This window comes from Euleptes europaea, chromosome 1 (genome assembly GCF_029931775.1).
Source record: "Euleptes europaea isolate rEulEur1 chromosome 1, rEulEur1.hap1, whole genome shotgun sequence".
NCBI lineage: Eukaryota > Metazoa > Chordata > Lepidosauria > Squamata > Sphaerodactylidae > Euleptes > Euleptes europaea.
In genome coordinates, this window is record NC_079312.1 from 117,210,764 (window position 1) to 117,238,643 (window position 27,880).

At 45.4% G+C, this 27,880-nt stretch overlaps 1 protein-coding gene across 1 annotated transcript in view; it reads right to left on the minus strand.

Moving 5' to 3' along the window:
- Window positions 1–9,495: 9,495 nt before the first annotated feature.
- SHISA6 (shisa family member 6) overlaps window positions 9,496–27,880 on the minus strand; it is a 392,897-nt gene continuing 374,512 nt past the window's right edge. The window contains exons 5-6 of the mRNA XM_056858695.1: window positions 13,596–13,748; window positions 9,496–10,257 (exon numbers count right to left, since the gene is read on the minus strand). Coding sequence (XP_056714673.1) covers window positions 9,707–10,257; window positions 13,596–13,748 — 704 coding nt within the window. The 3' untranslated portion in view covers window positions 9,496–9,706. The remainder of the gene's footprint in view (window positions 10,258–13,595; window positions 13,749–27,880) is intronic.

Sequence of the window (27,880 nt, forward strand, 5' to 3'; positions counted from 1 at the left end):
TTCTGGGTAGACATGCATTGTTCTTTCTGACAGGGGCGTGGAAGAGATGTATTAACACTTGGTGCTGTTTTTTAAATTAAATTTGAAATAGCCAAAGAATAAATAGATCTGGCAGCCTTCAGGTTTCAACAGGATCCGTTTGCTGTGTCTATAACTTTTATAGCTCATGAAGCTAAAACCTGCAATTAGAAAGCAGTGTTCTTACATTAGAATAAAAATTACTGAGAATATGTAAGTGCAAAAAATATTTCAACTAATTCAACATTAATAGATGCCTTAAGTAAATTTTTGCTTGGGTGATAGCTCCAGGCTAGCCTGATCTCATCATATCTCAGAAGCTAAGCAGGATTGGCCCTAGCTAGTATTTGGATGGGAGACCTCCCAGGAATACCAGGGTTGTGACGTGGAGGCAGTCAATGGCAAACCACCTCTTGCCTTGAAAAGCCTCTTGCCTTGAAAAGCCTACAGGGTCGCTGTAAGTCAGATGTGACTTGACGGCACTTTCCACTACCACCACTTAATTTTAAGTAATAGTTATAAAATAGGCAAATGCAGTTAACATGCATCAAAACAATGACCATAAAAAAATTACGGTCCAAAATTCATGTGACAATAAATCAATGGGTTGCCATATCAAGTAAATATGAACTTGTGGGTCACCATACCAGAAAGGTTGGGAACCAATGTTCTAGGGCAAAGAAGGTATTTTTCCTGTCTGCAGAGATACAAACAGTTAAGTTTCTCCAGCGGGTGGCATTGTTCCAAAGATCAGCTGGATACGATAGAGTTGTATGGCACACATAAATCCCTTTTGCCTGAAAATACAGTGGATCTAGAGGAACTTCTTTAGTGGTAGCCATTCCCCACCCCCACCCCCCCGGTAAAATACCAAAAGTCAAGCCTAAACAAGGAGATAGTGCTACTTTAGTGTACACTACTGCCTGTTGATTCCTCTCCCATGTCTTGAAGTGGCTTTGTATCTTCTCTATTGAGCTGGGAAGAAGGTAGCTGTGCAGTGCTATAGTTAGGGTTGCCAGGTGGGTGGTTTGGGGGGCCTGAGTGCTTAATTGGCCATGGAGCTGTGATGCTTCTGGAAGCTAACCTGGAAGTGATGTCATTGCGTGCATGCAGCCGCATACACATGCAGCCGCCTCAGCTCTGCCCCCTAAAACCTCCTGGGGGGAGGGATGACCTGGCAACCCTGGCTATAGTGGCAGTCAGGAATATGGACCTGACTGTGCCCTGGGGTGGCCCACAGGCTCTTCTTCTGTCCAGAAGTGCCACAGACTGCTGCTGCCTCTGCCACTTGTGATTTGGCCACAGGATGGCCAACCATGATCTACTAGGGTTGACAAAGTTCAATGTCCTTTGCTGATCTTCTGGGAAGATAAATTATATTGCTGGGAGAGGCATAGAACATGACCTATTATTATGTAGAACATGACCTACTATAAGGGATGCTCAGTACTGATTCAAGGTAGGAAGTCAAGACTGGCAAAAGATCTACTACCTTAAGATGTTCTTTAAATAGAAAGACTAAGCAGCCTTAAGAAGAAGAAGAGTTGGAATTTATACCCCACTTTATCTATAAGGAGTCTCAAAGCAGCTTACAATCACCTTCCCTTCCCCTCCTCACAACAAACAAACTTGTGAGGTAGGTGGGGCTGAGAGAGGTCTGAGAGAACTGGGACTAGCCCAAGGTCACCCAGCTGGTGCCATGTGGAGGAGTGGGAAAAAAAATCTGGTTCACCAGATTAGAGTCTGCGGCTCAAGTGGAGGAGTGGGGAATCAACCCAGGTTCTCCAGATTAGAGTCCACCGCTCTTAACCACTACATCACCCTAGCTCTCAATAGGGGGAGTAGGGGTGGATCCCTGAAGATATAAGATCCTGTAGTATCCATGCTTTCCCACAGAGAAACCTAGATTTTGCCAGACAGCAGTGGCTCCCAGAATTTCCTCACTGACTTGAATACATTTCACTACTTTGCCTTGAACCTCACTAATAGATAGACTTTGGTCCAATCATTCCCAACTTCAAAATTATTGTGAAGATAAAGTTAAAGTGAGGAGAACCATGTATGTTGCTCTGAGTTCCTTGGAGACAAAGTATGTAAAGATATCATAGATCCATTTAAAAATAAGTAGATTAAGGGCACTGTAGTATTTGAAGCATTAGATTGAATAATTGCTCTTCAAACATGCACACACATGTGTATGTGTATGTGTGTGTATCTTTCTCTTGACCTCTTACAAAGTTTGCAAAGGCAGCCAAGAAAGATGACCCCTAAGTTGCTCCAATGTGCACCAAAATGAAACAGCTGAAATTAATGTTGAAATTGCTTTATTTCTGAATCCATAAATATTTGTTACTGACAAAAGTGGAAAAAATCCTTAAGACTAAATTTTTACTAAACCGGTAATAGTTTTGTTTACAGTACCTACAGAATGTGCTTTTACAGGTAAGTATAACAACGAAGATAATACAGAGAAAAACAGTCAAATACTGCTGCCTTGAAGCTTAATGTGTAACCAAGAGTCTGTGCAAAGATACAGATACAAATGTACTTCCTCATCTGAACTACTGGAGAATAAACATGGATTCCATAAACTGGGCTAAAGCACAAAAAGGATCGGACATTCAATTTCCCCCCTCATTTACCCCCATATAAAGCTGGTTACAGTAACAATTGGCTTCCTCAGAGGCGAGAAACTCTTGCTAAAGGATTCGCGCCAGCTTGTGGGATGAAGGCTTGAAGAAGCAGTTACAAAGCACGTGGTTAGAGCAACAGTACGGCATGGGTCTCACCGTTTGCACCAACGGTGAGAGCTTCCACAAGTCATGAAAGGTCACAAGAGACACCAAATGGCATTTGGCTAAGTCATGAGATAATGGGACTTTTATTCCCCGCCCCCCAGATTTACATAAATATTATTAGAACAGAATATATCTGTCTTCTTTGCTTTCCCTCAGGCCTTCAGCAGATGAAATACATGTTTAATTTATTCCACCTGCTGCCTCTACAGCTCAGTGAAGATACCTCAGATGCAATACTAAATCATCCTGTTAATTAGCAGGGAACATACAACACACAAGAGGCTATTATTTGAGGACCAACCCAATCCAAAATTATTGCTAAAACTTCTCAGTGAAAGTATTTAGTCTGACTTCTCAAGCTTTTCTCAGTCCTATGAAACATTAACACGCGCTACTGATATGAATCAAAAAGCATTCAGTGGAGGTGGCCTGACCTCGTTCTCTGCTAAGAAAACACAGAAAAGTTAATGAGCCACAGGGTAGAACTGTAATCTGTGCTAATGTTACTCAGCTTCAAGACAGTGTTACGGGTGGGAAAATACCAGTCACATAGTCAAGGGACAGCCAAGGTAGTTGATTCGGGGTTGTCGTTTTGAATCCACAGCCCTTGTTCGTATGAACAGAAAACCACAGGGTATTTGAATGACAATTCTTCACCACTCTGATGTCATTGCCTACCCCCTGACGTATGACCTTGACCCACCTCTGCATACCAAAGATAATGGCTGTTGCCACACTGATGATTTGCCTTGGGTTCGATGCTTTGGGGAAAGGGTCCCCCTCCACTTCCCCCCAGCACTGGTTCCCCACCTGGGTTTTCCTTGATTTTTTTGCACTGTTTCCCAATCCTGCTTTGTCACAATGTTTTGGGAAAGATCACAGCAATGCTGTGGGAAGGAATGGATGGGTGGGAAGGAATGGATTTCCCTGGTCCTGGCCAAACAGCAGCCATTTCCCTTGCCCCTGTCCCTGAACAGCCATCCCCCCCCCCCCCGCATGCCACCAGGGGACTCTTCAAGGGTAGAAGAGTATACCGATATGTCAATTACCTCAGAAAAGGCCCCCTCCCTGTAGCGTTGGGGGAAATGGCCATGCTGGGCATTGGGTCAGGGGAAACGTGAGGAAACCCACCATCTACATGCCCCGTTGCCGCAGCAACCGTGGGTCTTCTGAAGGAAAGAGTGGCCGTGCGGAGCAGCCCGCTGTTGTGTCTACGTCGTCGTTTATTTCAAGATGACTCAGAAACAGAGGCTTGTTAGCCAGCGCTCTTTTCCTTTCGCCTCACTTCAGTTTGAGTGATTAACTATTTGAGCATGAAAAGAAATGAGAAACTGAAGTGAGTTAAGAGGCTGGAATCTCACGGCTAATTATTCTGTGGCCAAACCTGAAGAGCAATATCTTATCACCTGGAAGGATGAAAGTCTTCATTTTGTAGTCACTGGGTCCACCCTATTTAACATACTCTCAGCCCCTCCCTCCGCCTAACAAAATTATCGGGCCATTCAGCAGTAGTGGTCTTTGCCACAGTGAATGCTCTGTGCAGGCAGCTTAGCGTGTAGGTCCGTAGGCTGCATTTTATTGTGGGCAAGGCCTGAAGGTGCTGGTAAGCAGAGGAGCAGTCCGCAGTTAAATCTGAGGATGGGAAACATGACGTTGAGCCTTCGAAGCACTGCCCCCTCTTTCGTGAACCTGTGCAGTTTTAAGAAAGGACGTTAAACGCTCTTGGGGGAGGGGGGGAATGAGCCCTGTCCAGTGAAACACAAGCCTTTAAGAAAGAAAAATCTCCTGTACGTGTAGGTAGTACACAAAGGTCATTAAAATAGCACACACACACTCGCTTTTTTAAGGACGGTTGACCATCTGCTTACCCTGATGGATTATGCTGTTTATTAATTCAGTTTGCATTCTTCCCCTCTCCTTCCACCCAACATCAAATATACAGCTGAACAAAAAACAAAAAACAAAAAAAACAACTAGCAGAGAATAATCACTATACGAAAGTGCTACCGACCATTAGGATATGTCATGACTACAAGAGGAATCAGTCAAGTCTGAACCTGTAGGATCTTTTCACGGATTACGTTTCTGTGTGTGCAGCTCAGGTATTTTAAGTGTATACCATACGTGATGTGTGACTGTAGAAAACTCAGGTACTATACATAAATGTACACTTACTAAGGAGCCAAGATTGGCTGTAGTTTGGTGAGTATAAACTAATTGACAAAGCTGGGTTTGCTCTGTGTAATGGGGTGGCCTGATTTTAAAAAGACAAGCAATGATGTGAGGGAAGAACGGCCCCTGCAGCTAGAGGAGGCTTTATAGTTTTCACTGTAGCCACCTGCCAAGCTGAACAGGCAGGAAAGCCTTTTGTTCAGTTTAAACTGGGCTTCCTCATTAAGTCTTCAACTGGTTGTAGCAGCAACAACAACAAGAAGTAGGGTTGCCAACCTCCAGGTAGTAGCTGGAGATCTCCTGCTATTCCAGCTGATCTCCAGCAGATAGAGATCTGTCCACCTGGAGAAAATGGCTGCTTTGGCAATTGGACTATGGCATTGAAGTCTCTCCCTTCCCCAAACCCCACCCTCTTCAGGCTCCGCCCCAAAAACCTCACACCAGTCGTGAAAAGGAACCTGGCAACCCTAATAACAAGCATCTGCATGTTGGTGGTGTCCTGAACACTTGTATGTAGATTGTAGGTTTGCAGCTCATGTTTCCTGCTCCCATCTACCCAACGCTAAACCACACACAGTACGTTTAATCAGTCGTAGCTTCCCTCTGGCTGAATATTTTTCTGGAAAACCATGAAGCAACTCTGTGTTCTGACCTGTGAATGGGCATTTTCTTCTCTCCTTCTTAGGACATAGTTCTGTGGTAGGTAGAAGAATACAAGGAAGAAGACCTTTTGGCCATAGGTGTGGAACCCTCTAGAAAGTGTTAGGTCACAGGAGGAAAAGGAATACCTAGAATGTTGCTTTCCAGGAATATTTCCCACCAAGATCCCAGTTGCCCTGCTAGCTACCCAACTTCTTCCCATTCTGCAGTAAGAAGAAGAGTTGGTTTTTATATGCCGACTTTCTCTACCATTTAAGGGAAACTCACACCGGCTTACAATCACCTTCCCTTCCCCTGCCCACAAGAGACACCCTGTAAGGTAGGTGGGGCTGAGAGAATGTGACTTGCCCAAGGTCACCCAGCTGGCTTCATGTGTAGGAGTGGGGAAACAAATCCAGTTCACCAGATTAGCCTCCGCTGCTCATGTGGAGGAGTGGGGAATCAAACCCGGTTCTCCAGATCAGACTCCACTGCTCCAAACCACTGCTCTTAACCACTACACCACACTGGCAGCATAATGTAAATCTTCCCAGCTTAAAAACAAATGCTGCTCTCTTTGCCTGGTAGCCTCTGAACTTGCATCTACAATTATGTTCTCTGTAGGCTTAATGTAGAGCTGAGTTTTCACAATTTCAGCGAGGATGGAACAAAACATCAAGAATGTCAAGGTCTTACTATTACGGCTGGGATATTTAGGTAAAATGCAATGTTTAATCTAAGTATACAGCATTGCAGTTTCATTGAGAGGGGACAAGACATAAAAGATTTAGTATTACCAGCACTTGAAGACCGCTTTGCCTACGCTGCTCACAATGTTAGTGCACGTGTCCACCTCTCCAAAGTAATACGGCAACAGTTGTTGCTTTCATCGGGCTCACAGGGCCAGATACCAGGACGCTCTGCATCCTGACAAAAGTGGATTTGAGACAAGAACTCCACCCGAGGCACTCAGTTTCAGATGCCACAGAAAGGCTTTAAATGCAAGCCACTGCCAATAAGAAAAAACTAAACAGAACTGGTCGAGTCGTCTAGCTGCCAGCTATCATCTAGCTGCCTGCTGTCATCTGAACCCATCAACCCACAGTGTTTGAAGTGTTATAAGCATCTCCGATATCAGGGATCTCGCTTGGGATACCACTGTGGCTCAGAGGTCTGGTGACCCCTGTAAAGCATTTTAGCTGTCAAGAGATGTCAAAGCCTGCTTTACATGTTAAAGCATTGCCTCTGGAAAACACCTCTGCTGGGTCGGGGGGCCAGTGAGCAGGCTGCTTTCCAATGCTGCTTTCTAGATTTTTTTAAATAAAGTGCAGCAGAACAGGAGATATCCTGAAAATTGTCCTAGCAGAATTGTACAGCAGGGAATCTGCACATTTCCCACCAGAATATAGCTCAGAACAGATTTGTGGTCACCTGGGGATACAGGCAGAGGCAAATGCCACGGCCCATCCATACCACTGTATGTGGCCCTTGTGGTTCCAGAACCAGTTCTGTCTTATCCAAGTAACATCTCCTTGCTCCAGTGAGTCGAGAGTTTGCACATTTCCTCATATATGTCACTGATGCAACCAACTCTTACACACTGGAAAACAATAAAAAAAACATACACACTTTATACTTGAGATTCCATATTCAAGATAGTGGAAGATTCTTATACTTCTGGGCAGGAGCTCTGGTATTACCTCTCTTGACTGTCAAAAACTAATTATCTGTATTGCTCACCACTGCCAGAGATGTTTTGAGAAAGCTAGGCTGAAGACAGAAAATGGTGCAAGTTACAGCGTGCTCAGAGGACGTTGCTTCTCTCTCACCCTGCTAGGACCTGACTCGTTTGCATTATGGTCAGCAGTAACTGTCTCTGAACTCATGTCTGTGATTTGCAAGCAGGACATGACCAGCAGCTAGAAATGGCCATTGTCTTCTGTTCCTTCCCAGCCCAGTTTCTGTTAAGCAAAGCAGTGTTTCTAATGGCTCCAGTCCGTGGTCTACAAAAACGAAGTGCCAGTAAAAAGCAGCCCAGTGGCTGCTTTTGGCTGGTGCTGTAATCAAAGTCCTGTTGTTACAAATGATGGGGTATCATCTTCACACATGCGCCTCTCTGAATTATGCAGAGTCCAAAGAGCAAAGCCATCTGAGAAGAAATCCGATGATGAGAATGCTGCTCTTTGCTCCTCTCTGTAAGGGTTATGTAAGGGGGTGGGCTTGCTGGCATCTCTTTTTTCCCCCGGAAGACGTGGCACAGAGAAAGCAGTCGCTCCAACTGAGCAGCTTACTTTTGGCCTTGCCTGCTCCTGGGCACACCTCGATGGGGAGGTAGATCAGCCTCTTGGCACAGAGGTCCCTTGGCAGTGCCAGAGCCATGCAGGAGGGCCAGATGGCCCAATTTAAGAACCTGGGATGGCATTTCACAAAGTGTTGTGGGAAGGCCAGGAAAACCAGGAAAGAGTGACTAGTGTCCATGTTTAGACTGTAAAAGGGTGTGGGGTACTATTAGATGAGAGATTTCCAGGTGCTGTGGTGCAGACCACCACGTGTATTTGTATTCTGGGTTTGCAAGTACATAATGGAATGGATCAATATTTCACGGATTTATGCTGAGCCCCCATGTTTAATCAGTGAACTGGAGATCTTCCAGGTGGGAAGATGGGGCATTTCAGTGTATGTATATATGTGTGTATATGTGTGTGTGTGTGTGTATATATATGTATGTGTGTGTGTGTGTGTGTGTGTGTGTTCGTTAAAATTAAAATCTGTTCCCAGCTGTACAAAATCCAACAAATGTCGGACCTGCAAATATTTGTTTGAAATACTTTACAGACACTCAGTGTCTAAACACCACTTCACAGTGGCTGTACAATGTACCCAATTGGTATATGAGATGCAGAAGCATCTTTTGGATGGGATTCGGATGTAGTAAGTCTGGCATTCCAAAAATGTTATGCAGCCATTCGATCAAAGGAGAATGCTATGAGAAGATAAATCTTTCTAAGAGACTCCTGTGAAGTGGCCAGTCCTTAGCAGAACTTCCCATGGATACTGAAAGGTGTGAGCTGGCAACAAATCAAGCACAGACTGAACCGTGACCAACTTTCCACAAACTGATCATCAGTTTATAGCTGCTCTGTGTCTCTCACACTCTACTGCGTCTTTCTCATGGAGAACAACATCCTGAAGATAGAAATGGAATGCTATTAAGTTGTGTGAAAAAGAGGCAACACTTGGGTGCCCCTTGCTACTGAGAAGTAGTTCTGTCCCATTCCACCTTTTATTTTACATTTTGGGGATTTACAGATGAGGACGGTTGGAAGAAGAGATGGGGGACTGGCAAACACTTACTGGCAGAATTGTGCTTATAAACAAATCCATCTCCTTCATCCATCCAGAGGGCTGGCAATTTATAGGCACTGGAGTAGTTCTATTTTACAGTTACACGTAAAATAATGTGGTTTCCCATTCCATGACAACCATTGCTACTAAGCCGTAATAGCGCTGGCCACTGGAATTTCTCCCAAGGACCAGGAAGAACAAAAGGATCCGTGAAAATGGGTTACCACCTTCTGGCTTACGGGAAGGACTGCAGCTGGGATTGTCATCCGTCAGGAAGTCTTTTTGTAAAATTCAAACACCAGGGAAGCACAGGGGTCACAATAGGGTCCCACTGTGGCCAGCTTTGGAGCTTGCAAAATTTGCCTTATTACACCAATTGTATAAGTGACTCTTCTCTGTTTTATAATGAAGGATTTGAAAATCCTATCTTCAAAACTGGAGAGAAGGTGCAGGCAAGCCCTTGAACGGAGCCATAGTATGGCATGGCTTTCCTCGACAGAAACTGAGCATGTCAGGAACTCTTACCTGTATCTCTCCCTGTTCAAGTCTCTCCCCCCCCCCTTCATGTCAATAACATGTAGATGAGTTTTCAAAACAACACAGACAGGACTGCCGGAAGAGTCTGTCTTTTCAGACACGGGATTAGAGGTTATCTTGGCCGTAAGGCCACTGCAGTGTAGGGCACTGGTGCCACCCCCAGTCCATATGGATTATCTACAATGCACAGTGTCTGATCAAACAGTCACCTCTGTCTTGCTGCCTGTGCGGTAATGGTGGTGACCAGGGATATAGTGTAGCTGCTCCACTGTGTTGTGCCGCCGGGAGGCAAAAGCCTGGCGCTTGGCGGACGTTTGGTTCATACTCAAGGTGTTGTACAAGTTATTTGAGGCACTGGGATGGGAGTGCATCTTAGTCATCCGGTAACGATCCAAGACAGGCGTAGAAACAAAGACGTCTGAGTGCGACAAAGCTCGTGACATGGAGTGCTCTCCGAAACCCGAGTGCTCTGGAGACAGCAGAGGGTCTTGGGAGTGCAGGCGTTCAGTGGACAACAGCTGTTCATCAGAGAGGATCCGCTCATAAGACATGCTGAATTCTTCGGGCATGACCCTTTCTGGGGACAGGACTCGGTCCTGGGACATGGCCCGCATCACGCGGCGTGGCCGCTCCCTTTGGGTGGTCTGTTTCTGGGACAGCTGGATGACGTTGAGAGGGAGGGTTCCTCTTGCCGCTAAGTCCGGAAGGTGTCTCTTTCTTGAGTAGTATTCTTCAGCATCCTTGTCAGCTGCGAGCAGAAAGGAAATACCAAAAAAAACATACTAAGGTTTGAAGTATCACATATGAGGATGAAAGCAGAGAATGCATGCCTTCTGGAATTCTGGAAAAATATAATATGGACAGTAGCATCTCTGGAATCTGCAAATTAGAGGGCTGCCAACACGGGCAACATGACAGCTTCGCCACTTTTCAAATGCACCTCTCTGTGTGAAAAAGTGCCTAATCTACATGAATCCAGTGGCACCTTAAAAGACGAACATTCATTCCAACAAAAGCTTTCATGAGTCAGAGCTCACTTCATCAGATGCATAGAGTGTTTCTTTTAGAAGAAGAATAGCTGGTTTTTATATGCCGACTTTCTCTACCACTTAAGGAAGAATCAAACCGACTTACAATCACCTTCCCTTCCCCTCCCCCAAACAGACACTCAGTGAGGGAGGTGGGGCTGAGAGAGCTCTAAGAGAGCTGGGACTAGCCCAAGGTCACCCAGCTGGCTTCATGTGTAGGAGAGGGGAATCAAACCCAGTTCACCAGATTAGCCTCCACTGCTCATGTGGAGGAGTGGGGAATCAAACCACCAGATCAGAGTCCACCGCTCCAAACCACAGCTCTTAACCACTACACCACGCTACACACAATCTAATGAGGAAAAGTAAACAAAGGTACATTAATTTTTGTTTATAATCAATTATTACAAACCAATTTCAAAATAATAAATTAATGGCAACAAAAAGTTGAAGAAGAACATGATCTTCTTTTGAAATGCTCCAAATGCTTGGGCTCTGTCAAAAAGCTGGGTTATTTTACTGTAATACAGTATCACAGAAGAAAAGGATGTAACTCTGAAGGTGAGGAGCACTTAGCTATGTAAACAGTACTGCTTTTTACAGAATCAAGACATTGGCCCATTTAACTTGGTACTCCCTCACTGAGAGTCTCCAAAGTCTCTTTCCAGCCGAGACATCAGAAGCAGCAGCAGCAGCAGAAGAGTTGATTTTTATTTGCTGACTTTCTTTACCACTTAAGGAAGAATCAAACCAGCTTACAATCACCTTCCCTTTTTCTCCCCATAACAGAAACCTTGTGAGGTAGGTGGGGCTGAGAGACCTGTGACTACCCCAAAGTCACCCAGAAGGCTTCATGTGTAGCAGTGGGGAAACCAACCCGGTTCACCAGATTAGCGTCCGCCACTCATGTGGAGGAATGGGGAATCAAACCTGGTTCTCCAGATCAGAGACCACCGCTCTTAACCACTACACCACAATGGCTCAGCAATTCTTTGAATGTCATTTCTGTGTTAAAGGCAGGTCGTTCCCCATTCCTATAGTTCAAGGCAAGAACACTTAAGTTCAAAGCTTCCCAAGCATGCCACAGGATCAGGGCTGTTGTGGTGTTAAGCAATGGCTGGAACAGGGGCTTAGTGGTCCTATGGAGGATTTTGCAGAGTAGTCCCTTTATGGCAAAAATTGTGGCAAAATGTTTGCCTATTTGCTGAGTATACACAATCTGGGAAACAAAGCTAATCAGATTACAAATTCAGGTTTGCAGCCAAGAAAGGATACTGGATCCCAATACGGGCTGCTCTACACAAAGATGATTCTGTGTAGCTCTTGTCGCTGCTGGGAGCGCAAAGGCATTTCCAGTGGCAACAGAGCATCCACATGTAAGTTTTCCTCTCACTTTCCTTGCCTCAGCCCTTCATGGCTTTCCCTCCCACCACTGGAGGGCTTTTTCAGGCTCAAAAAAACCTCGGTAATACCCAGGCTAGCCTGATCTCGTCAGATCTCAGAAGCTAAGCAGGGTCAGCCCTGGTTAGTATTTGGATGGGAGACCACCAAGGAATACCAGGGTTGCTGTGCAGAGGAAGGCACTGGCAAACCACCTCTGTTAGTCTCTTGCCATGAAAACCCCAAAAAGGGGTCGCCATAAGTCGGCTGCGACTTGATGGCACTTTACACACACACAATACCTATAGCAGGGGTGTCGAACTCAATTGTTACGAGGACCGGATATGACATAAATGTCACTTGGTCAGGCCGGGCCATGCCTCACCAGCCCAGATCGAGAGTGGGGGGTTACAACCTCTTTAGGGGCTGGCTCAGGCTCATGGATCTTATCTTTGACACCCCTGACCTACAGGGCTATAGTGTTATAACATTATGACAATCTATTTCAATAATGAACTAATTCCCAGCTTTCTTTAAAAAACAAAAACAAAAAACTGAAGTTTTCAAGGCAAGAGACGTTCAGAGGTGGTTTGCCATCACCTGCCAAGATAAAAGCTGGGAACTGGTATATTGTTGCATTGGATCATTCCACCAATATAGTGATAGAGCTATTAATGATTTTTTTAAAAGCCCCCCAAAAGCCCCCCCCCCACTGAAGGGGGGGGAATGGCCACTGTAGACACTGAGGTAAGGAAAACAGTGCTGATGTGCGTAGGCCCTGAAAAAATGTGCACCTTCTCATCCACAACACATCCAAAGGTGTTCCAGCTGAGACATTTCCAAAAAGATCACATCCAACCAGGAATGGGAAAGATTGCAGCAAAGAAGGGAAGTACATGAGAGCAGAGCAAATAGAGGATGATGTCATGTGGATGTTCCCAAAAACAGAGCTACTGAAAGAAAGCCAAGGTGAGGCAAAAACCCCTTGTGGAAACATTAGCCATGGTTGCACCTCACGCAGTGAAATGAATTTTGTTGCTAAAGTTGGGGCCAGAATGCCTAGCTGACTATTCAGGGCAAAAATTCATGGGAAGTTTTGCCTTGGATTTGCCATTCTCTAAATGCACATTTCCCCCAGCTGAATTCTCAAAACTTAAAAATAAGCCCCCATGCAGTTTTGAGAATTCAGATGGGAAACTGTTCATCTAGAGAGTGGCAAATCCAAGGCAAAGCATTTTTACCCTCAGGTTGAGTGAAAGTAGCAGTCATTTATCCAGGTTGGATGCACGTAAAATAAGCAAATTGGATTTTCAATAGTCTTGAATCAAAATGAGCGAAAGTCAGGCGGCTTTGGCAAAAAAAAAAAAAGAGAGAGAGAGAGAGAGAGAGAGAAAGAGAGAGAGAGAGAGAGAGAGAGAGAGAGAGAGAGAGAGAGAGAGAGAGAGAGAGAAGGCTCTATGTGCATTAGGTAAAATCTAAATAAACTTAGAAAGCCCTTTGCATGCCATTGCTGACCCAAGTATGATAGTTCATCCCCACCTTCAGGCTCTCTACGGAAAGTCACCATGAATAAGAGCCAAATAGCAAAGGTGGCATATAGCCAGAGAGAAGTAGTTTTGGCTTCTCACCCTAACCATGCACATTGAGCAGCAAGGTAATGAAATGAGCAGACACCTACTTAATCTCTTCAGGGAAGAATATTTACTTGGGTTAGTCTTGATCGCAGACTCATAGGATGGCGGGAGGTGAGAGAGGTTCTGGAAGGACCTGGAGAAGGAGAGATCGTAGGGCTCAGTTGCAGAGGTAAGAATACTGTTCATCCGTGGCTTTTCTAAGAGGGAGAGAGAGAGAGAGAAAGAGAGAGATGATAATTGAAACCAAGCCACAAGAACAATGAAGGAGAAATTGGTGTGCAATGCTTTAGCTATAGCCATCAGATCACACTGCCTTCAATTGCACTGTAATTCAAACTAACATTGGTCAAGCTGCAAACAAGGAACTCAGGGCAGCATCCACTGCAATAATTAATGGATTCCAAGTGTATTGATTTGTAGCCCAAGAATTGTGGCTCTTCTGTCAAGCTGGTGTTAGGAAGATGGATATGTAAAGGTAGATATAGGTGAAAGAGCCACTGGTAGCTCATTTCTACCTGCATTGTGAAATGAATGAACGCACCTCCAAGTTGAGTCTACCATGTGGCGCAGATGCTTTTCAGCACTATTTATATATAATGCGCTGTTGCAGTATCTGTGAAGGTCACTCCTTTCACCACATGATTGATAACAGATACAATTAAAATGAAGTCAGATTGACCAGACTGCAAAACCTGTAACTGACAGAAACTTTAAAGAGAGAGTAATATTGTATAATTCAATCTTTGCCACCATAAGAACATAAGAAAGGTCAAGGATCAGACCAAGGCCCATCAAGTCCAACTGTCTGTTCACACAGAGGCCAACCAGGTACCTCTAGGAAGCCCACAAACAAGATGACAGCAGCAGCATCCTGCCTGTGTTCCACAGCACCTAATATAATAGGCATGCTCCTCTGAAATTAGACAGAATAGGCAGACATCATGACTAGTATTCATTTTGACTAGTAGCCATGGATAGCCCTATCCTCCATGAACATGTCCACCGCCCTCTTAAAGCCTTCCAAGTTGGCAGCCATCACCACATACTGGGGCAAGGAGTTCCACAATTTAACTATGCGTTGTGTGAAGAAATACTTCCTTTTATCTGTTTTGAATCTCTCACCCTCTGGCTTCAGCAGATATCACGTATTATGAAAGAGAGAGAGAAGCTTCTCCCTGTCCACTCTCTCCATACCATGCATAATTTTATTAACTTCAATCATATCTCCCCTTAACTGCCTTCATTCCAAGCTAAACAGCCCTAAGCCCCCTGATCATTTTGGTAGCTCTCATCTGCACCAAACTATGATACTTTTCTTTTACAAATTAATGGCCCAGCATACCATTTTTCTGACTAGCTGGAGGGCCCCATGGAGGGTTTTCTTCCAAATGTCACTCACCCCAGTGGATCTGAAACAGTGGAGCCTTACAATCCTACCTCAGTCCCACACAGAAAAAGCAACACCACCACTCCACATCCCTTGCCATTTCTTCTTTTGTGGTCTTATCCCCGGTTCCGAGAACTAGGGACAGCAATTCTTACTTGTTTTGCTTTAAATGCTAGGAGAAACCGTTGCTCATTCCTCATTCCCGAGGATTATCAAAATAGTATTGTACTTACTTATGGTAACAATGACAACGATTATACCTAAAAGGAGTCTGTAAATGTTTTCAGTATAAACTTGGTGTTATTTTATATCAGCGTGCACAGTGATCTATCATCTCACCACCTGAGTAATTATTTTTGAATCAGCAGAACGACAGCTTTGCTTTGGATACTGGAGAGAATCTTTGGCAACAATGCACTGTAGAATTCAGTGATTGTAGCAGGCATAACCCTGCAAGATTATAGCTACAAGTTGCAGCTTGAGGGTATGGGGTTGGGAAGAGTGGCTCCAATCAGTAGGGGATGTTGTCACACTGCCTTATACCTCATCTTTGTCACGGGATAACACCGAAATGATCCAGACAGTCTTAGTTTTACTCCGGCAGTTCCTGACTCTGATCACAGAAGTGCGTGTCAAGCTTCTACAACAAAAAACGAACACCCGCATCAGGAAGACAGCTTGGTATAAGAAACCTTTTGAGGGTCTAGGGGCACTGAATGAGCACGTGCTTTGCATGCAGAAGGTCCCAGTTTCAATTCTGGTAGCTCCAATGAAAAGCATTTCAGATAGTGTGATCTCTGCCTGAGACCCTTGAGAGTTGCTTCCAGTCAGAATAGACCATACTGGGCTGGACAGATCAATGGTCTGACTCATTATCAGCCAACTTCACACATTTAAGAGACAGTAAAAAAGGACCCCTGAACAATGGGAATCACCTTTTGACCATTCTTTCTTTTTCCAAGTAATGTGTTTGGATAGGAAATAACATACAGGTTGTGCTTCGGATTTAGGAATATTTTGGATTTGGGATTATTTGCATATATCTTGAGGATAGGGCTCAAGTCTAAACACGAAATTCATTTATGTTTTATATACACCTTATACACACAGCCTGAAGGTCATTTTATACAATATTTTAAAATAATTTTGTGCATTTAACAACGCTTGTGTACATTGAACCATCAGAAAGCAAAGGTGTCACGCTCTCACTAGAAGTTTCGGATTTTAGATCATTTCGGATTTTCGGATAAGGGATACTCAACCTGTAGTATGTGATGCTGATGACACCCTTCTACCTCTGGTTTGTCACAGCACATATCCCACCCTATTGTCTGGATCTATGGATCACAGAATTTGTGCAGGTGCTCAGATTGTTGAGCATAAACAATTAACAGAGAGGCCTGAATCAGCGACTGGTACTCTGCTGCTGCATTCTGAATTCAGTAGACACCCTCACTGAAAACAAGCACCGGCAGGAAGGAATGCAGAGAAATCCATGACCAAGACAAAATGCCCCTCCAGCGTTTCCAAGTCTTTAACAGTACATCTGTATAAATTTCACTATCAGTTAGGCCAGCTGCCAATACTTCATACTCAGCTAGGGTTGCCATCCTCCAGGTGCTGTTGTCCAAAACCTGACACAGGAAAGGTATGTCCAGACAGCTGTAACAATTTACAAAACTATATTGAACAATGTGAAACAATCATATCAAAACTATATGCAGAAAGCCAATCCTTTGTACAGTTCCACATCTGACGCACTTCTGAATTATAGTTGTTTCGCAGGTGCAGATCCAGGGCATTCAGGTAAGTATATTCTGGTATATTCAAGATATCTCCATGTCCAAGGAGGAAGAGGGTTGCCAGCCTCCAGGTGCTGGCTGGAAATCTCCTGCTATTACAACTGATCTCCGGCCGATAGAGATCAGTTCACATGGAGAAAATGGCTGCTTTGGTATTTGGACTCTATGCCATTGAAGTCCCTCCCCTCTCCAAACCCTGTCCTCCTCAGGCTCTGCCCCCAAAATCTTCAGGTATTTCCCAACCTGGAGCTGGCAACCCTATATTCAACATTTGTTGAGTCCTGAGCCTAGGAGGTCATAACAGCCTGGGAGATCACAGGAACTCACAGCATTCTAAATTCGCAATTCACAGAAAATATGGGGGAAATTATTAGGACTAGAAAAAGCAGAAAATACCATGGAACAACTGTAGGCAGCCATTTAGATTCACTTTTTTTTTTGGCAGTTCTCTTTCTATGGGAGAACTTTAACATTAAATTGTCCCTACGGTGTGTAACTAGTGAAGAAAAACAGGCCCATAAGCGCTTTGACCTTATCTGGGTAGCCTGCAGACAGAGTTTATTTGGTATTGAAATCACATCCCTTTGCTGCAGATCAGATCAAATGAATGAAGCCGAAGTTTAAAATCGTCTTTCATCAGCCCAAGCTGGAGGAGAAAGGCCTGTCAAATTATAACATTTCTATCACCCAGGTGCTCAGGTATTAAAATAGGAAGAGATAAGAACATTAAAAATAGCAGCTGTGCTTGACATGAGCAAAGCCTCAGATGATCAGGAAGCAAAATGAGGTGGGGGGTCCTTCAGGTCGGTGTCTGTTGTAGTGCAGGACTGCCTGGGAAGATCCAGGGGCCAGTTGCAAATGCACGTGTGTGTGTGTGTATTAAGTGTCGTCAAATAGCGTCTGACTCATGGGCGATCCTATGAATCAATGTCCTCCAAAACATCCTATCTTTAACAGCCTTGCTCAGGTCTTGCAATTTGAGGGATGTGGCTTCCTTTACAGAGTCAATCCATCTCTTGTTGGGTCTTCTTCTTTTCCTGCTGCCTTCAGCTTTTCCTAGCATGATTGTCTTTTCCAGTGACTCTTGTCTTCTCATAATGTGACCAAAGTTTAGCCTCAGTTTAGTCATTTTAGCTTCTAGGGTCTGTTCAGGCTTGATTTGCAAACGCATACAAACAATATAACGATAAACCGGTGAGATAAAAACAGCACAGCCAGATTTGCCAAAAGAGTTTACCCTCCACCAAACGCCTTTTGAAATCATATGGCTTTTTTGGGCCTCCTTGGAAACAGAAACAGCAGCTCTTCATGTTTCATGTGGTGACTCGGAGGTTTCTAACAAGGTTTCCTCATTTCCCGGCGCTTGGACTATGCTTAAAACCGCAACACTGGCATACACGCTGTTTTGAATTATTAGTCACCCCTATGCAGATCACTTGTCTTTGTGAGGTGCAATGAGGTTTCCTTTCTGCTGCACCAGAGTGGAGGAAATACTTCCATGCCGATGAAGCCTCTGTTTACTGTGCAGTATTGAATCGATGGTTCCTGCTGCCTGGTAAGTGGAAAGGTGTTGCCTAATTGCAGGATCTGTCTATCAGATGTGGGCTGAAGTAGTTAGAAATGAAATGGATCATTTTGAAAAAGCCTAGGTGCTAGAAGGTAACTTCACAGTGCTTTGTTTTCCCAGCCTGTCTCCAGAGAGCTGCTGGGACAGGTAGATGTGTGCAGTTTCGAATTGGGTTACTATTAAGTTAGTTGCACAAAACTCTTGTTAGAGTTAAATGTCAGGAAGCTGCATTAAAAAATACACTTTTTGTCTGTTTGTGGTTGCAGAAAACAAATGGGAGGGGAGTTCATCCTGTATGGCAGGATGACACAGGTCATTTATGCACAGGCGTTTTACCTGAGGTTCATTGCTGGCTGGACTCACACTTTCCTATTGGGAATTTATACACTGGCAGCCTCCCAGGCTCAAATCAAGTCCTGCCCCTTTAAATGCTGCTCTGTAATTGGCTTACTTCGCAGTGGTCGCTGTGAAAGATAATCACCCCCCAAAAAACCCCAACTGCCACATAAAAAAGCATTTTAAGAATGAAAAACAAAAAATGGAGCCATCTGAAAGAAGGGGGGGGATTCAACCCTTGTTTTTAAAAAGCCTTTCTGTTGCTCAGAAAGAGCTCCCGGGAAGCAGAAAACACCTGAATCCCCACCTCTTTACATGCTACTTCGTGATTGGCTGTTTTCCCTGCTTTGCCATCTGCATGGAGATTTGAGCCGGGCTGAGCTCACATTAGAGGGAAAAGTCGAATTAACAGAGGAATGGGAAGAGCCAGATATTGCCAGGGCTGGGCACGAGCTCAATTCTCATGGAAGGAAAACATGTGCATTCTTCCAAGGAATATCCGAGTCGGACGGGGTGAACATGAGTCCAGGTACCCATGCGTAAATGACCACAGGGACTTCCTCAGACAGCAGTCAGCCCCGATACATGGTGACTAACGAAACAGGCCACCCAGACGAGGCAGAAAATGCAGTCCAACCACATGATCTGTGAGGCAGAAGCAGCTCCACCGCAGTGTAGCTCAGATGGGCTCAGAGTATTTTACAGCTGGCCCATTCACGTCCAAGGACAGAATCCCAAGAGATTCTGGAAGAATTTACACAGGCTTACAGGACAAATTTCTGAGAGGGGAGAAGAATCGCTTGATACCAGGACTGCAACATTAAAAGACAAAGGCTTTGAATAGCTGCTAGAGGAAGCTTCCTGAAACTCTGCTGCGAGTTTTAGCTGCGAGTTTCCTGCTGCGAAACAGAGTTGTTCGTAAAGGTTGGCACAGTTATGAGGAGCCCTTTCTTTCAATTGCATCTAGCTCATAAGCAGCCCCCTGATTTAGACTCTGACAACCTAGCCATGCTATACTATAATGTGCTGTACATGGGGCTGCCTTAGAAGAAGAAGAGTTGGTTTTTATATGCCAACTTAATCACTTAAGGAAGGATCAAACCGGCTTGTCATCACCTTCCCTCCCCCTCCCCACAGACAACCTGTGCGGTAGGTGGGGCTGAGAGAGGGTGACTAGCCCAAGGTCACCCAGCTGGTTTCGTGTGTAGGAGTGGGGCAACAGATCCAGTTCACCAGATTAGCCTCCGCTGCTCATGTGGAGGAGAGAGAGATCAAACCCGGTTCTCCAGATCAGAGTCCACCGCTCCAAACCACCGCTCTTAACCACTACACCATGTTGGTTCTCCCGGAAGAGATCTCAGTAGCTTCAATCAGCACAAAATTGGGGCAGCAAGGGTTCCTTCTGGGGTCAGCTGCTTGGAACGTATCACTCTGGTGCTGAGTCAATTGCCCCAGTTACCTATTTGCTTCTGGGCCCAATTCAAAGTACTGGTTTTTACCTTTAAAACTCGTCACAGCCTGGGACCTTTGTACTTATTAAATTTAGGGATGCCCGCCTCTAGGTGGGACTTGAGGATCCCCTGGAATTGCAGCTCATCTCCAGACTACAGAGATCAGTTCCTCTGGAGAAAATGGATGTTTGGAGGGTAGACTCTATGGCACTGTATCCCAGTAAGGTCCCTGTCCTCCCCAGGCTCCATCCCCAAAGCTCTAGGAGTTTCCTAACCTGGATCTGGCAACCCTACCCCACCCCATCCCCTGCTGGTGGTCAAGGGGGACCTGGTAACTAGGGTTGCCAACTTCCAGGTACTAGCTCAAGATCTCCTGTTATTACAACTGATCTCCAGCCAATAGAGATCTGTTTACCTGGAGAAAATGGCCGCTTTGGCAACTGGACTCTATGGCATTGAAGTCCCTTTCCTCCCCAAACCCCGCCCTCCTCAGGCTCTGCCCCCAAAACCTCCCATCAGTGGCGAAGAGGGACATGTCAACCCTACTGGTAACCCTAACTGAACTGCCTTTCCGGGTATACACCCAGACCAGCTATGCTCCTCTGACAGTCTTTTCTCTGTGGTGACCCCTCTCTGGACTGTCCAGCCAGCATCAGTCAGGACGTATGCTTTGTCTAGGGCAGCATCAGTCCTTCAGAATGGTTGGCCAGAGTGGTGTGATGTGCACCTTACATGAATATCCCCAAAATTTGAAAAGTCAACGGGGGTAGTTCACAGATGCATATTTATCATTTGGCTTCAAATAGTGACTTGCATGTCTGAAAGAAGCGTCACAGGCCAGGGTCACAGACCGCAATCACAGACGATAAATGGGGAGGGGCTATTGCTTAGTGGCAACACATACTCTTGGCATGGAGATGTTTCCAATTTCAGTCCTTGGAACATACAAGTAAAGGTCTCAGGTAGCAGAGCCTGAGATCTCGGAGAGCAGGCAATACTGAGCTAGATGGACCAATGGGCTGACTCATGAGAAGGCAGCTTCCTATGTTCACCACATACAGAGCTTTTCAATGGAACTGGGGACGCACATTCACCTGTGTGACACCAAAAAATGAGTAAGCAAGTGACATCTGTGCATGTGTGAACCAGCCCCAAATGTAAACTTGGCAAGGAAGGGATGAAGTATCTATTCCAAGGTTTACCCTTAGTTGTATGGCAGAGCTCTAATAAAAGATGCTTGTGATCCATCTCAAGTCAAGCACATCTGCACTCTCTATGACAAGTGAATATGGCAGTGGATACAACCAGCGATAACTGCTACGTGCTGGCAGTCTGTGACGCCTTAAAATTAAAAGAATGTGTCCATTTCATAAATCTACCAGCAAAACCCATCATACAGCTTACACTGTGCACAGAACTTTCAAGGAGGCAGAGCACACCTGGGCATCTGCCTGGAGTGTGCGTTTCAAGACTGTGCAAGACAGCTAATTGCCTACTTTGCATGAAGCATGTGAAATTAAGTGCCCCACATTCATCTAACAGGCTTGCATGAAATCAGAGCGGCTTCTCGCCATCTGCTTCGCTATTCAGTCAATCAGGAGGCTGCAAATGAGAGGTCACCTTGAAACCTATCACCCAAACACCGAAGAATCAAGTGAAATGGCTGGGGAGGTTGTCTTATGCATAATGTAGGCTGCAGCCAAGGTCGCTATTTGATAGGTTTCTGCTGGAAGGGAAAGTACATGCATTTTGTTATACAGCGGCTAGGTAAGGGGAAGGGATTCTTAGCACTTATGTGTCCAAGTGCCTGTTTTCCAGGCTTAGCTTCATGTCTTCCTGGCTTTCGTTCATGTGCCTCTTCTTCCCTCATAAGGGCTTCTTCTTCTCTTATGTTTTGAAAGAATTATGTTGTTATGCTTGTTGTTGTTTATAAAGTCCCATTAGTGTTCATGGTACTTGACTTCATTAAGTATTCCAAGCAAAAACCTAAAGGTAATACTTAGAAGTAAAGTAGGGCTTATCATTAAGAATGACCATTCGTAGCACTATTAATTATAAACATGTTTAACATTATATTGTCGAAGGCTTTCACGGTCAGAGTTCATTGGTTCTTGTAGGTTATCCGGGCTGTGTAATCGTGGTCTTGGAATTTTCTTTCTTGATGTTTCGCCAGCAACTGTGGCAGGCATCTTCAGAGTAGTAACACTGAAGGACAGTCCGGCAAAGAGTAATTTTGCGGCAAAGAGTAATTATTCTGCTTTCCCTTTCCCCTATGTCTTTCACGGTATTCTGCCCTTCTTTCAAGAAGCTTAGATAGGGTTGCCAACTTCCAGGTACTAGCTGGAGATCCCCTTCTATTACGACTGATCTCCAGCCGATAGAGATCAGTTCACCTGGAGAAAACGGCCACTTTGGCAATTGGACTCTATGGCATTGAAGCCCCTCCCCAAACCCTGCCTTCTTCAGGCTCCACCTCAAAAACCTCCCACCCGTGGCGAAGAGGGACCTGGTAACCCTAAGCTTAGAGCGGCATTTGAGCCTCACAACAGCCTTGTGAAGTTAGGGCTGCCAGGGCCAGGTTGGGCAACTCCTGAAGATCTGGGGTGGAACTTGGGGAGGGTGTGGTTTGGGTAGTGTCTCAGCAGGGTATAATGCCATAGAGCCCATCCCCCAAGGCAGCCATTGTCTCCAGGGAAAGGGATCGCTGTATTCCAGAAATAAGTTGTAATTCCAGAAGATCTCCTGGCCCCACCTGGAGGCTGGCAAGCCTGTGTGAAGTAAATCTATCTGAGAGACCATGACTTGCCCAAGACCACCAAGTCAATATTCTAGCCAGGCTAGCAATGATCTGAGTTTGTGAATCTTCTGTCAGAGATGTGTACAATATATTATAGTTTCTTACAGTACATTACACTTCACATTATATTCCCTTAGATACAGGAATTACTCACACCAGGCCTGAGAGTATTCCTGTCAGCATAGTTCATGAAAAGAAATACAGTGTTCATGTTTCAGAGCTACAATAAGCGTAATCCTAACCGGCGGGGGGGGGGGGAGTGAATTGACTTAGGAGCCATGCCGGCATAAGTGCCCGTGATTATGGGCACTTATGCCGGCACAAGGGGCATTTCCGCTGGTGCCTGTGCGGTGCGGAGCTGCACTGGCCTCCCCTGCCAGCGCAGCCACCCGCCGATGTCTACCCGGTGCAAGTCCCCATGCCGGTGTCTTGGGAGGTGTTCCCGGGGCAGTCCTGGGGGAAGTTCTGTCCCGGGGGGTGTTCCCAGGGCAGTTCTGGGGGCGGAGCTGTTATTAGGCAGCTTCCTAACCCCTTTCATGCCGGGCATGCCCCCTTTGCCCTTACCACGAATTACTCCACCGTTTTAGGAGGCATAGCCCCGTAGAACGCTATGGAGCGCTTCCACGGGTCTCACAAGTAAGGGCAGCATTCTGGCTTCGGCAGAGGAGCTGGATCCTGCCAGAGGAGCTGGCGGCTGCGCTGCCTCCAGCCGCTGCCTAACCACCCCCCACTCAGGAATGGGCTGTTTGATTAACATTAAAACATCACAGTTCCTACTCCTTGACAATGGAGACATCACAGATATTCTTCTATTTCCCACCTGTAGGGAGGGCCTGCATTTGTCTCTGTGTTTGCACAGCAGGGGAGTAGTAGCCTAGTGGAGCTGCCAGGAAACTTTAACGGATGATGCAGCAGGGCTGAGGATTGCTGTCCCTGCAGAGTTTCAGCAACAAATCTCTAGTGGGAATTAAACTGAACAGAATCAAGTCCATTTCAGTTTCAAGCTACTGAGAAAACATTACCTTGTGCCTCTTGCTCCGTTCTAGTCTCCTCCTTCTGGAAGAGACCTAGAAAAAAGGACGTCCTTGCAACAGAATTCAAACGACTCTGTGCTCACTCAAGGCAGCTGCGCACCTGAGGGTACCCTGGAATTATAGTGGTGTTTCCCCACAGCTAACACTTAAAAGTGTGGGTAGCTCCCTCATGTCCTTAAACGCTCTTGCACCAATGTCTGGGGACCCTAAGTGGGCCATGATTCCCAGATGCATGTACATTTCTGGGCTAGATCTACTTGCCTGTTACTCTGGCTGTCACTTGTGCTTAAATGTGTGGGAAAAGAGTGTACACTAAGGTGAGCTCGGGAGGGTGCCGTCACTGGCTCGGGAGCCAATGTCTTCACTACTCAGCCAGTTGAAGCAGCAGCAATAATTCGGCTGGAAGGGAGTCCTTTGCTCCTAAAATCTGACGTTTACATCGAGTAGAATGCAGCAAAAGGATCTGCACCAGTGCCTCTTTGTTGAGACTGCTGCATCAATCAGTGGCCAGCCCTTCAGGTGTAGAGTTGCCAACCTCCAGGTACCAGCTGGCAAACTCCTGCTATTATAACTGATCTCCAGCCGATAGAGATCAGTTTACCTGGAGAAAATGGCCGCTTTGGCAATTGGACTCTATGGCATTGAAGTCTCTCCCCTCCCCAAACCCCGCCCTCCTCAGGCTCTGCCCCAAAACCCTCCCGCTGGTGGCAAAGAAGGACGTAGCAACCCTACTCAGGTTTCAAACCCAGGGATTTGGCTGCAGCTCCATGAAGGGGCCTGGGTAGGAACAGCTAGTTGCTGAGCAGGTGTCTCTGAAGGCGTCGTGTGGGAGTGGGAGAATGGTCTTTATTTACATTTCAAGCTTCCATACATATTTGGCATAGATTTTTGCACGGCTCTTCAACTGACGCCATCTGTGCCCGTCACCTAGCAAGAGCAAGTAGGGCCACCTCAAACGGATGCAGGCCTGCTGCTCATGCTGCTTCTGCTCCTTGCAGTTTGGGAAACTACAGCCCAAGCATTTTGTGTCTCTTTCACAACCTCTTCTGCATAGACACCTGTTATGTATATATTATGACAGTAGGCAGGAGAACCCCAAGCTCGGCGGGCCACAGACTTAACAACACCCACCCCAAGGTTCAGGCAAGGAACATGTTCCAGTGCCACAAGGTGCTCTCCTGGGGCATGAAAATAGCTCAGGTAACACGGACCATTTTGCCTCTTTTCTCTGCGCTCTTGTCATGTGCCTTTCCAGAAGTACTACCCTGGTGAAGTTAGAGCCAAAATAGAAAGACTGTGAATTTTGATGAAGCGCACATCGTTCTGGCTGCTTGATGATACACCCCAGAGGGAGTCAAGAGGGTGCAGGATGTAAACATGTGTGATGTGATGTCATCAGTTGCTTCTGGTTTCCCTTTCTCCATACGTGGCAAATAATGAGGTGCAGTAGATATAAGGGAAAATGTGTGATGTCACACTTCCTCATTAGACTTTATGCAGGCAGGAGTAGGGTTGCCAGCTCCAGGTTGGGAAATACCTGGAGATTTTGGGGGCGAAGCCTGAGGAGGGCAGGGTTTGGGGAGGGGAGGGGCAAAGACCCCTGTTGCTCTAGGAAGGTCCAAAGAACAGGGAAGGGATCCAGCAGCAGAAGAGAGTTGACAAGGAATCTGGAGCAGAACAACAGGGAATACAGCAGAACAGCAACCAGCCAGTGAGCCTTGGAACCACAATTCACTTTGAGCTACAAAGGGAAGAGTTGTTGAAACTGTTGTTGTCAAGTAGGCCCTGCCAGGAGCTGCCAAGAGAAGGCCTGTGGGTAAGAAGGGGCTGCTGGTTGTCGAAGCTTCATGCTGAGTGTGATGCAAAATGATATTTGAATGCATCACCTAAAGTAAAGATCCCAAATTTGATATGCACATTATTGTGCAAAATTATTCGACAGAATCCCTGATATTGAATTTTTACTTCTCTCCTCCCCAGCTAGGGCACTGTACTATATTTAATAGAAATTCTCTAAGCAACTCTATGAATTTGTAGGGGCCTTTTATCTGTAGTTTTAGCTTACTTTTTTCCTGACTTCACTGAAGTATTGCCAAAATATTGCTGGAGGGGAAATCACTGTTTACTTATTTACTCGTTTTAAATCAGAAACCTTATAATTGGGTTATGTCCTTTCCCAGCTGCTTGTAGAAGAGCTAGAGATATTTTAAGTTTCCTCTGATCCTACTAATTTTGTACAGAGCTTCTAAAGCAAACAGCATCTTAAACTAAATGGACCCAGATTCTTGGAGGATACGCCATAGAATGGAGAGTTGTTTTCATATATCGTTGGGTCCTAATTGAAATACTTCTAGTGTGATATAAAGGTCACTATCTTCCTGTACCACTTATAGGAGAGCCTGTTTAAAGGGGGGGGGGCATCCTGCTGGTGAAGCATATGGTGTTTTGTGTTGGTTTTTAACACAGTTTTAATCAATTTTATATCTGTTAGGGTTGCCAGCTTCAGGTTGGGAAATTCCTGGAGATTTGGAAAAGAGCTATGTTTGGGGAGGGGAGGGACCTCAGTGAGTCTAGTCATTAGAAAGAACAGTTAGAGCGGTTCCTCAGTGGAACAGGCTTCCTCGGAGGCGGTAAGTGGTCCTTCCTTGGAGGCTTTTAATCAGAGGCTAGATGGCCATCTGTCAGCAATGCTGATTCTATGACCTTAGGCAGATCATGAGAGGGAGGGCATCTTGGCCATCTTCTGGGCATGGAGTAGGGGTCACTGGGTGTGTGGAGGGGAGGTAGTTGTGAATTTCCTGCATTGTGCAGCGGGTTGGACTAGGTGACCCTGGTGGTCCCTTCCAACTCTATGATTTTTTGATTCTATGAGTTATAATGCCACAGAGTCCACTCTAAGAGTCATAAGCAGCCATTTTCTCCAGGGTAACTGATCTCTGTAGTCTGGAAACCAGTTGTAATTCTGGGAGATTTCCAGGCCCCACCAGGAAAACTTTTTTGGGGGTAGAGCCATGGAAAAATGGAGTTTGGGGAGGAGAAAGTGCTCAAAGCAAGAATGTGATGCTACAGAGTCCACCCTCCAATGGTCTCCAGGGGGACAATCACTGTCGTCTGGTGATCACTTCTAATTCCAGGAGAACTCCAGGGCCCACTTGGAAGTCGGCAATCTGTTGTTTTAATCTTTATTGTTTTATCAAATTGCTTAATCCAGGAAAGAGTGGCCTGTCCTGCTGACTTTTCTTCTTTGAGAGCAAAGGATGTTGGGGAAAAGATGCAGCAGGGTATTTACTGTTCTACCATCCTTGGCAGATGTTGTTGCCTAATTAAATGCCTTGGAAAGTGTATATCCTGCAGAATCCAATTGATAGCGCTGATCGGAATGTATAGATTTTCTGCTAATACCTTGCAGAAAAGAGGTTTTAAAAAACCCAGCACTGGAAAGAATCTTGTGAGCAAATATATCCAGATTGTGCGATTGGTATTCTTTAGCAACAATAAACCATGGTAAAAATAAGATCAAGCAATATTCACTCCACAGAAGCAAGTGGGTGCTTGCATTGAACAGACACAGTGCTTTTCAGCACTGCTTTAGTTTTAAATATTCTGTATCACCTTCTTACACAGGAACAGGGCAAGGATAGAAAACAAAACCTTATACTAATACACAACTAAAAAAATTATATGCCAGTTACAAGAAATAAACCAGAAATATCAAACCTCAATCCTACTCACATCTATGTCATAGTAGAATACCCAATATAGGCAATAATTGACAAGTGAACTTAACAGAAGCGTTTGTACAAACAGAACTGCAAGGGACACAGATGTTTGGCTTTGGACAGACTTTATAGGATACAATTCTGAACATCTGACAGTCGGCAGAGGCCACAGGTACAACTTCTGCCCAAAGACCTACTCACCTATCTGTGCACACACATACTGGATCAGTCTCCAC